This window comes from Bos indicus x Bos taurus, chromosome 6 (genome assembly GCF_003369695.1).
Source record: "Bos indicus x Bos taurus breed Angus x Brahman F1 hybrid chromosome 6, Bos_hybrid_MaternalHap_v2.0, whole genome shotgun sequence".
In the NCBI taxonomy this organism is placed as follows: Eukaryota; Metazoa; Chordata; class Mammalia; order Artiodactyla; family Bovidae; genus Bos; species Bos indicus x Bos taurus.
In genome coordinates this window covers 100,513,226-100,525,451 of record NC_040081.1, presented here as the reverse complement: position 1 = coordinate 100,525,451, position 12,226 = coordinate 100,513,226, and the positions used below count along the sequence as shown (strand labels likewise).

At 32.5% G+C, this 12,226-nt stretch overlaps 1 protein-coding gene across 10 annotated transcripts in view; it reads left to right on the top strand.

Moving 5' to 3' along the window:
- The window catches only part of MAPK10 (mitogen-activated protein kinase 10), a 652,453-nt gene that overhangs the window by 534,401 nt on the left and 105,826 nt on the right, over nucleotides 1-12,226 (top strand). For all 10 annotated transcript variants that reach the window (XM_027544954.1, XM_027544951.1, XM_027544956.1 and 7 more), the window contains one exon: nucleotides 11,162-11,344. In XM_027544954.1, the coding sequence (XP_027400755.1) occupies nucleotides 11,162-11,344 (183 nt within the window). The remainder of the gene's footprint in view (nucleotides 1-11,161; nucleotides 11,345-12,226) is intronic.

Below are 12,226 nucleotides of genomic sequence, written 5' to 3'. Positions count from 1 at the left end.
CACTGTTTGAAAACAAAATTGAGCCTATAATAATGGGGTTTTAATGTATAAAATAAATCTAATTAATAATATTGTAGCCTAACTCTGCAATTAGCCATTTACTTTGAAGATTAATATGTAACAAATATTAAGTGCATGCATATATTCTCTGTATTGGACAAATTTACAAACTGACTGAATTAGACACTCAGTTTTTGTGGATAAGAAGCTTAACATGAAATGTTTTATTTAGTTAAAAATAAAACTGCACTACTTTTAACTCTATTCTTACTAAAAATATTTTTTTAGTTTTATATGACACACATTTATTTCTAAAAAATTTATGCCTGTTTTGCAGTATTGTCTTCTGCATATACGTTTTACTAAATAGTATCTATAAATTTACAACATTCATGTTTATGTTAATACTCTTTAAAAGTATGTTAGCCTGATAAAAAATGAATTCTTTCAGATTGGAAAAAAAAACAAGATTTCTCTGAAATCTTGTGGATTATAAACTTGAATTTGGACTTTGAACATGAATATGAAACAGTTAAGTTTTGCCTAATTTTTAGACATTTGATAAAAAACAGACTCAATCTATTAACTTTGTACTCTTTGATATTTTAGAAGTTCATTTTGCTTGAATAATTGATGATTGAAATGAATTATTTGCCACCTATAAATTAAAATGATTATTTTTCATTACTTTTCTTATAATTTTTATTAAAGAAAATCAAATCAGATTTCCACAACTGAGTTATTAAAACAGATTAACATTTCTTAGAATCCATTTTTTTTAAGTTGCTTGGTTATCATTTCTTAACTTGATACCAAAATCCCTTATAAGTAAACCTTTGGGTTGCTGCTAATGTTAAGAAGTCTCAGATTGTTCTTTCAATACTTGAGCTTGGTATTTTTATTTTTGGTTATTTATGGAGCTCTTGTATAGGGATATATTTGTAAATTTTGGGAAGGGTAAATGGTAATTATTAACTAAAGTGTCTCCTCTGAATGTCAGAGCAGTCTTTTCATAATTTCAAACATGTTGGTAATTTCAAATCAGAATTTTTCAGGCAAATATATTATGAAGACTCATTATTATAATGTTAAACTTTTAAAATACAAAACAGATTACTTATTTTTTGAAATGCCCTGTTATTAAACATGACATCTGAAAGTGGCAATAAAATTATATTTAATCTACTAGATATATAGTGTGTGTAGTATACATCTATACAATATTCTGTAGGCAGTCATATTATTTTTAACATATCATTTATATGAAGACATTCTCAAAATAAATGATTGATAAAAGTCAGTGCAATATGAGCTATACATGTGTTCTTAATACATAAAATAACAACAAAACTTAAAAATACGGTCTTATACCCTTTATTTTTTATACCTAAACGAATTCACATTATTTTTAGCCTTGAGAAATTTAGATAACCAAAAACAGTTCTTAAAATTTAATGCATTTTTATGCCACTTTATTAGTAGCTGTATTTTTGTGTTGTGTGCTTAGTCACATAGTCATGCCTGATTTTTTGTGACCCCAAGAACTGTAGCCCACCAGGCTCCGCTGTCCATGGGATTCGCCAGGGAAGAATACAGCAGTGGGTTGCCGTATCCTTCTCCAGGGGATCTTCTCAGCCCAGGGATTGAACCCAGGTTTCCTGCAGTGGAGGTGGATTTTTTAGTCTGAGCCACCAGGGAAACCCTTTATTAGTAGCTGTATTTTGATATATTTTAATTAAATTTTTATTCAAATCAAATGTGTTTAACTTTCTACAGAAAAGTCAGAATTCAACTACTGAGATACTTTTCTATTGGGAGGTCTCCTAATGAATTTCACCCTGGCAGACACTTTTACTTTAAAATTACAAAATAAATTATGCAAGTGAATTAGAAGAATATTAAATTTATAGCTTTTGAAAAGATCAATAAAATGAACATGCATATATTCCCACTCAGGTTAAAAAAGTAGAACATTATCAATACCTATGAACTTTTTGTGTGTGTTCCTGCTCGGTTATATCCTCTCTCTTCCCCAGAGGTCATCGCATTCCTAAAGGCATGTTTTTACAATCTCTTGGACTTTCCTTATATTTTTAGCACATACATATTTATCCCTAAACAACATATCATTTTAGTTCAGTTCTGTCGCTCAGTTGTGTCCAATTCTTTGCGACCCCATGAATCGCAGCACGCCAGGCCTCCTTGTCCATCACCAACTCCCGGATTTTACCCAAACTCGTGTCCATTGAGTCGGTGACGCCATTCAGCCATCTCATCCTCTGTCGTCCCCTTCTCCTCCTGCCTCCAATCCCTCCCTGCATCAGGGTCTTTTCCAGTGAGTCAACTCTTCCCATGAGGTGGCCAAAGTATTGGAGTTTCAGCTCCAGCATCAGTCCTTCCAATGAACACCCAGGGCTGATCTCCTTTAGGATGGACTGGGTGGATCTCCTTGCAGTCCAAGGAACTCTCAAGAGTCTTCTCCAACACCATAGTTCAAAAGCATCAATTCTTCGGCACTCAGCTTTCTTCACAGTCCAACTCTCACATCCATACATGACCACTGGAAAAACCATAGCCTTGACTAGACAGACCTTTGTTGGCAAAGTAATGTCTCTGCTTTTTAATATGCTACCTAAGTTGGTCATAACTTTCCTTCCATTTAGTTTTATCCATTTTACATATTGTGCTATTATTACTTTGTGACTTGCTTTTTTTTTGGAAAGCAAGCTTTTTTTGAAGTTAGCATTATATTTTTAAGATTTATTCACGTTGGTACATAGGAAATAGTTCATTCATTTTCATTGCGGTATAGCATTCCAGTATATGAATGTTCTATTAATACAATAAATCTGTTCTTCTACAAATAGACTTTGGAATACATTGAGTTTTTGCTTTTTCTTTTATAAACAATGAATACATGTTTCTAGGAGCACATGGACAAGATTCTTTATGATAAATGCCTAGGATCATTGTTGTTGTGTAGTTGCTAAGTCATGCACCATGCTACTCTGTAGGATTTCCCAGGCAACAATAAGAGTAGGTTGCCATTTCCTTCTCCAGGTGATCTTTTCCACCCAGGAATTGAACCTCAATCTCCTACTTGGCAGGTGGATTCTTTACCACTGAACCATCTGGGAAGTCACACCAGAACTCATAGGTGTGCACATTTTAAGCTTGACTATGTGTTGATAACATCAGATTGATTTTCAGAGTAACAGTATATGTATAAAAGTAACTGTCTACTCCACATCCAAACCAACTCTTGATATTACCAGATTTGTCTTTAAATTTGTTAGTAATCTCTTGGATGTAAAATCCTATTCATTGGAGCTTTTATTTATATTTTCTTTACAAGCATTTTTTCCTATTTACTGGCCATTAGTATTTCCTCCTGGTAATATATCTTTTGTTTTTTAGAACAAATTTTTAAATTGTATTTTTAAAAACTAATTTGTAGGAGTTCTTTATTTATTGTGGTACCTAACCTTTGTCCATTTTATGTGTTGAAAATATCCTTTCCCTTATTTAGAATATTTTGCCATTTTATTTTATATTGATTTTGGAATTTGCTTTTTTTATAGTTCATTTATTTATATGTCTTTCTTAAGAATCCTTTGATGCCTTTATATTCTCTTTTAGTTTTGGTGTGAATATTTTAATCTTTTATATTTAAGCTTCTAGTTCACTTGGAAATGATTTTTGTGTATGGTGTGAAAGAGGAATTTCATTTCCAGTTACTGACTGAGGAAGAATGGCTAATTCTTTCTTCATTGTTCTATAATGCTGTCTTTGTCATAAGTTTTCACATTTAGGGGGAAAGGGTGTTAAATTCTTGGCTTTGTATTCGGTTTCATAATGAGGTTTTTTTTTTTTTTGTCTATCTCTATACCACAACTACCCTTTCTTAATGAATACAAGTGTATACTATACACATATCAGATAAGATAAATATCTTCTTTCTTTGTCTTCTTCAGAAGTACCTTAGCTATTAATGAGCCATTGCTTTTCCTCAAATATTTTAAAATTGGCTTGCTAACTTCTATAAAATGATCCCTATTTGCATTGATTTTGGAATTGTATTGAATCTATAGTTCAGTTTGTGGAGAATTTCTGTTTTAATTCAGATAATTTTTATCTCTCTCCTGAACACACAAGGATCTTACCACATACTAATAATTTAGATCATTACTGTACCAATTTAAATATGCTATCTATGCTCAGTATTTTAGTTTTTTTCTTTGAACCTCATAAATTGACATTATCATTTGGTTATGTAAAGATAGAGTTTGTTTAGATTTACCCTTATGATTATAATTTTCTTGGCTTATCAGTATTTCTTGCAATTTGACCCTTTGGGATTATTTTCTTTCCTTCTGAAGTATATCCTTTAGAAGTTCTTTAGAAGTCTTTTACAATAAAGCTGTATTCTGATTTGTATTCCCTACTGGAAAGATAGTTTTGTTGGATATAGAATTTTAGATTGACAGTTATTTCTTCCTGCATTTTAGAAGTGTCTTTCCACTGGCTTTTTCGTTTTAATATTACTGTTGAATAATTAGCCATCAGTGTGATAGTCATCTTTGGACATACTCTGTCTTTTTTCCCTCCTTTCATTTAGGAATTTTTTTCTTGATCTTTGGTTAGTTGCTGTTTCTCTCCCATGTGACTAGGTCTGGATTTCTTTTTATTTACCTCTCAGGATTCCCTTTGTTACCTAAATTTCAACCTTTCTCCAGTTCCTGGAATTTCTCAATTTTTGTTTCTTCGAATACTTTCTCTCCTTATTCTTCAAGTTATCTCCTTGAAAAACTCTAATTGAACATAAAATAGACACATTTATTTATTCAACAAATATTTTGAGCACTTGCTATGTGCTTATACCTAGGGATATACATGTAAAGAAAATTGATAAAAATCCTTGTCATCATGAAATTTAAAATAAAAGGCATGGTATATTAGAAAGTGTTAACAACTAAAGGAAAAGAGGGATCAAAGTGCGAGTGCGAGGATGGAGGAGGCAAGGATTTTCTCCTTTCTTTTTGAATTGAAACATAAAAAGTTTTGTCAAGTATGCCTCATATAGCATGTTTTCTTTACCTCATATAAACTTCATTGTCCCTTCTAAATCTTTTCTTGCATAGTGTTATACCCAGAAATGAGTGTAATCTTTCAGAGAGGTTTTCACAGAACAGAGTAGAGAGTTACCAAAACTGTTAAATAGAATTTTGTATTTCTTTTAGTGTTGGGAGCTGTTTGTATCCGCTACTTTGCTTAAAGTCATTTTACTTACCAATTTTAAAACACCTCAACATTTTTCAGCTACAAAATACAGATGTCAATTTAAATGATTTCCAAGACATCTTCCAGTTTCAAAATGAAGGTAGAGTCAGATCTAGTCTTTATGAGGCCGGAATATAATGCAGTTGGAGGAAGTTGTTATGTAAAGAAAAAATTAATATTACAAATGCAAAACTAGGCATAGAATTTTGCAAGGGACCTGTACAAATGAGTGGCCCTAAAGATTAACCCTCAATAGTTTAATTAAAATTCTACATTGTGATACATATTAACATATATTGAATTTGCTTATATGTGAAATGTCTCTTCAATATTTTTTGCTTTGTAAATAAATATAGATTACAATGATAAATAGATTTATTAGATGAAATAGATTATGCTGAGGTGCATATATATCATGCTTCAAATATTAGCCTCTGGATATTTCATGTTCCACAGTATTCCATGAGCAATCAGCTGCCAGTGAACAAATAGCCTTTTAATCAAACTGTCAGCTTTGACTTTTTCAAAGTGTTATTAGCTTATAATATTTCCCCTTCCTGTGCTCATTTATAATGAAAACAGATATTAGTTATAATTTTTCATTGTCACATTCATATTTCTAGAATTTCAGGGGGGCTATCAAGATGAAAATAACACTTTTCAAATGAAAAAAAATAAAAATGTTTTTAAAGTAACAAAAAACTCAAGACAAAACCATGAAAATCTGAATCCAGACCTTTGTCATATGAATATAGATATATTTCTAGCCTGAATTTTACAATGTCCTCAGAAGTGAGAGTTCTTTGAGAACAAATTTTATCATACAGAATTATGGAGTAGTTACTTAAAAATAGTAAAATAGTTTGAACTTATATTGAATAGCTTTTATGCTTCCCATGAGTAGTACTTCCCATGAGTAGTAACATGATATCAACCTGTATTTTTATGATAGCAACATGTAATTTCAATCCTATAGGTATTCATGAGTAGAACCCCTTTTTCTCTGCATGGAGCTTATGTGTGACACTTGTCATAATTTCTCATGGTATTTTTGGGAAAGTGACATGGGGAAAGGGAACAAATATTAGGATTTTTCTTTCCTTGTCATGTTTCCATGTGAACAACCCCTAAGTTTTCCATAGCAAAAGATGTGGAATAATATTTTGGTGAAATTGACCCTAAACTAATCCGTGTCATAAAACTGAAACAGGTTAGTACTTTATTCTTAGATCTGGACTTATTTTTTTCACAAGATATTGTCAGTATTTCTCAAATATACCGGGGGCCACCTGGATTGCAATTACTGTGATGTTTCTTAATGATATCATCTCAAGCATATGCATTCAGAATCTTGTAGATCAATGGGGAGAGTGGAGTGATCTATATTTTTATAAGTTCCCCAAGTTATGAATATTCAGTTTGGGAACTGCAGTTTTTTATCATGATGCCTAACACATGGCATGCATACCTCCACCTCCTATTGCACATTCGTTGCAGGGCTAACATAAAGCCTCCCAATAATACACAACACAGTGCCAACCAGGCAGCTGCTTGTCTCGCAAGATAAAGTAGTCATTCCTGGAACTTTTCTAAAGACAGTACTCTTAAACAATATTATCTTCAAAAGCATAGGTAAGAATTTGGGGACAAACACTGATATTCTTTAGGTTGTGAAGAGATGTCAACATTTTTGCACAGAATACTGAATATAAGGCTAAGAGCAGAATAAAAAGCAAATCTGAATTCACAAAGATGTCAACTCTGGAAACCATATTCATCATAAGAAAAAGTAATCAATGGAAAAACAAAATGAAGATAAAATAATTCAAAGGGCATAGAAGAATGAAGCCACTAAACAACTCTTTATGATCCCACTTGAAAGAAAAAGTGGAGTCACTAAGTCACATCTGACTTTTTGCGACCCCATGGACTGTAGCCTACCAGCCTCCTCTGTCCATGGGATTTTCCAGGCAAGGGTACTGGAGTGGGTTGCTGTTTCCTTCTCCAGGGATCTTCCCAACCCAGGGATCAAACCCAGATCTCCCGCATTTGCAGGCAGATGCTTTACCATTTGAGCCACCAAGGAAGCCGCTTGCTCCCACTTGGTAGCCTCTGAAAGCTTAAATGTACATGGTATAAATTATGACCCCAAATTTTCAGAAAATAGTAAGACATTATTCATACATTGGGCTCAAGGCAATTTGTTATATATTTTAGAAAGTTTCTCAACCAAGGAAGTTAATGTAAAAGGAGGACATTAAATGTAAGTTCTTGGCTAACTGACAAAAATTAGCTGGAATGATTTTCAATCTTAGGATTTCAAATAATCACTTTTACAATCCATACTTTGTTTCTTTCATCTATTACAATACTACTTATTGAAGACATTAGTAGTAAATAGTTGAACATTATCTTATCATACTCTATTTAAAAAACCAAACTTTTTATGACTATCTTTATGTAGTGAATTTAGAACTAGATGAGAATATTGTCAAATAATTCCTACTAGATGACAGTTTAAAATTTTTATTAAATACATTTGATAATTATGTTGTATGATGATTTCTGAACTAGTAGATCAAAAATATACATAGTTTGCTTTTTTGATGACTGCACATGCTGGAATCTGTAGGTATTCATATCCTTACTCATATAGTAGAAAAATGATGACTTATTAGTGTTCTAAAGCAGAGAAATTGTTTTACAAAAATAATTTTGGTCATTCTTTTAAAAAACTTACTATTTTAAATTAACACATAATCATAAAAACCTAGTTAATATTTTATGTATTTTAAAAAGTATAATCATTGTGGAAATCTGATGATTAAAAAGTTCTTTTAAAATGTATCACCTTATTTTCTATTTAAATATTAATAAAATTAGTTGTTTTATGTGAATAAGTTGGCCTAATAGATTAAGAAAGCAATTTCAGAGGCATTCTTTAAGAGGGATTGCCTGGGACAAACAAACGATCAATTTTATGGCAAAATTAAAGTAATGTTTACTACGTCAGTTCCAGACTTGGTCTTTTTCTTCTGGAATCCTTGGAACAAGTCCTGGGTTTAGAGCCAGGAGCTATTATTTCTAGTATTGGATTGTATTTGTTTAATTATGATTATAGAGAAAACTCACATGATTAACTAAGTACATAGTTAATGATGCAATCCTGTGAACGCCTGTGAAACATGTACTTAGTGCTTAAATGCACTAGTCATGTTTTTGGGAAGAAAGAGCTTGAAATGGATTGGTTAAAATAAAGGCACACACTTTTAAAGATGACTATACCACATATTTACAGTTATAACAATCAAGTATTTCATTGCCAATAATAAAGATTAGTGGGTTTTTTTGGTAAACTATTATATCAAGGACCATAACAGTGTTTCATCTAAAGAGCAATCTAAGGTAGGAAGACATGCTGAGTGCTTCTAGAGACTTTAATTATAACTTTTAATAAGACACATTTTAATAGTTCTTGTTTAATTAATTCCAGGACGTTTGACTCCCTTAAACTTCCCTGGTGGCTCAGCTGGTAAAGAATCTGCCTGCAATGTGGGAGACATGGGTTCAATCCCTGGGTTGGGAAGATCCTCTGGAGAAGGGAACGGCTACCCACTCCAGTGTTCTGGCCTGGAGAATTCCATGGACTATAGCGTCCATGGGGTGCAAAAAGTCGGACATGGTTGAGTGACTTTCACTTTTTCTGAAAGTTTACTGTAAAAAAACCATGCAATTGTTTTGGAAATGTTGCTTTAAAAGCAATTCATTTTTGAATTAAATAACTGTGTCAAGTGTGAGTTACTCAGTAGTGTCTGACTCTTTGCGACCCCATGGACTGTAACCTGTCAGGCTCCTCTGTTCGTGGAATTCTCCAGGCAAGAATACCAGAGTGGGTAGCCATTCCCTTCCCCAGGGGATCTTCCTACCCAGAGATCAAACCTGGGTCTCCTGCATGATAGGCAAATTATTTACCATCTGAGCTACCATATTGTAGCTAAATATAACTACACTAGTGTGTTGGGAGTATTTTGCTAACTTTGTTAGAAGATTCCTTTACAGAAAATCTGATAACTTCTTTGCCCTGATCAAATCTTTAGAATTCTCAAGAAGTTTGATCACTGATTAAATTATGTCTTGTTAGGACATGATAACTGAATTGTATTAAAAAGTAGATCTCTTTTCATAATTTACAGTGTAAGCATTGAGGTTTATTTAACTGTATTAATGTTTTCTATTTAAAATATATCTAAGTAAATCTAGCTTACCTATTATCGATAGTATTAACATAAGTTTTTGTCTAAGAGTGACTTTTAACTCTAATCTTTGACATTTTTTTACTGTATTCCTAATGATTCTCATTTACTACTATATATTCTCATATACATGGCAACTGAGATGAATTTTTATTGAGAGATGTTCTTGTTTAGTTATGTCTATTATTTTGTAAAGGAATATTCTTCAGTTTTTCCCACTCTTACTTCATTTCTTGATATTACACAGTCATACATTTTTTCATCCTAATAACTGAGAGGATATATAATTTAATTTTTATTCAGCTAGATTATATGAGAAATAGAAGCACATTTGCAAATTAGCTTGGTTTTACCTTTGTTCTGTCACCTATCTACATTGCATTATGTATTTATTTTTGTTAAATTAGTTAATTTTGTCAGAACTGTCCATCATTTTTAGTCCAATGCTATAGAAAAACTAGGGGTAATGATTTTAGAAATCTTAATTAAATAATTATGGTAACATTCCCTGAACTGTCACAAATTGCGTTAACAGAAATGAATTAACTTTACAGTAAAGATAGAGTTATAGAATTAGCAACATTGGAGAGAACACTGCCTGTGGTATTGGATTTGACAATTTCTAAGGCCTCTGTCTTTCATTGACACATGGCAAGAAAATCTATTTGAAATCAACTTCTTCCAGTTGACTATTCAGAGTTTTCAGAAGTGGTGTTTGTCATTCCCAAGCTCTGACATATCAAATATCTATGAAAGATGAAAAAGAAAATCTCAATCAGTGGGTGTGCCTGTCAAAGACCCCCAGTTTTGTAAGTATTAGTTTTCATAGAGAGGTCATGTTTTTCTTATAAAATCCCCCATATTTAACATGCTTGTGAAACACAGGCGCTTGGATGAAATCTGCCTTGAACTGAACATCCTGTGTTTACCTTCATACTTCATTGAATATTACAATATTCAGGATATAAGGCACTATTATCAGAAGTAAGAAAATGGGTATGAAGTTGCGACTGCTTTGATAAACAGAATCTTTTAAGTCTTTGATGAAGAGTTAATGAGTTATTATCATACTGATTCTATTTGTAATGTGCATGAGTCAAAAAAATTAACAGACAAGGAAATTTCGCATTTTCTAGAGAACAAGAGGAAAAAAGAATCTTATAAAGAATTTAAGAAAAGTATAGATGAATTTTATAAAATATTTATTCATCTGTCATTTTTAGAAAGTAAATGATTAGAATAATTTCATGATAATATTATTATGTGTCATTATAATTTTTCTCTTCCAAATTACATGGCTATATAGAAGTTTAACTCAATAAAAGAAATTCTTGTGTTATTTAAATACCTTTCCATTGACACAACCCAAGGACTCTTTCATGGTATCATATTTTGTTAAGTAATGCTAATTCCTCAAAAGTATATGTGTTCTCAAAGTGAATTTAAAATTCCAAGGGCATTCACTGCCTGACAGTCTGATTTTTTATGTTTGTCCTTTGTTGTTTTTTTAAAACTTCTTCTGTGTTATTGACTGTTCAGAGCTCTGAGAAGCAGTTAGTCTCCCAACTAGTGAAAGGCAAGAGCTGGTGTCCTGCACTTGTTTTTGCCCTTAACTATTCAATTCTCAGATATTGACCAGTGGAATAAGGTTATTGAGCAACTAGGAACACCATGTCCAGAATTCATGAAGAAATTGCAACCCACCGTAAGAAACTATGTGGAGAATCGGCCCAAGTATGCAGGACTCACCTTCCCCAAGCTCTTTCCAGATTCCCTCTTCCCAGCGGACTCTGAGCACAATAAACTCAAAGGTAAGCCCTTCAGGGATAACTTCAGAACCACTGCGTGGGTGATGCAGACCATGGAGACACCTCTCCTGGTGCTGGGAAAATTGAGTGCAGGAGGAGAAGGAGGCCACAGGGGATGAGATGGTTGGATGGCATCACTGACTCAATGGACATGAGTTTGAGCAAACTTAGGGAGATAGTGAAGGATAGGAAAGCCTGGCATGCTGCAATCCATGAGGTCGCAGAGTCGGACATGACTTAGCAACTGAACAACAACCTCAATTTAAGAAGAGGTATTTTTAAAAGATCCTCCTTACAAAGGGAGAGTAATCAAGGATTTTAAAATTTTCTGGGTATCTAGGGAAAAGACTAGTAATAAAGTGTGTGACAATGGTATGGGTTAACTATTCACGGGGCTTATTTAGAATCTAAAATTACTTTGCAACGTTAACGCTAAAAGAACAACGTTATATATACCTTGAAGCAATTGTTCCAGTTATTTTTATATTCTGGAAAATATTTTCAACACAAGATTTTCATTTTAAAATCTTGAAACTATAGATCTTTGAGTTTTATTTGTATTTTACTTAATGCTTAACCACCATTTTTTATTTTAGAGTGACAAATGAAATTTTTACTTTCATATTTTGTTTCTAACAAAGACTTTCATTAATAAGTAATTTTTTCTACTACTATGTCTGCCATTGTGAACTTTAGTAATGAATCTTAATTTCTTACCCACAAAACAGGGATCATAACAGCTTCTTTATAGGATTGAAGACATAGAATAAATTTGGCAACCTATAAAGTATAAGTAATATTTTAATTCTTATTCTAACTTATGACATTTCAGAAATTGGGGATATGAAGCAAATCTTATTTTTTTCCTTTGCTGGGGGAAGAAAT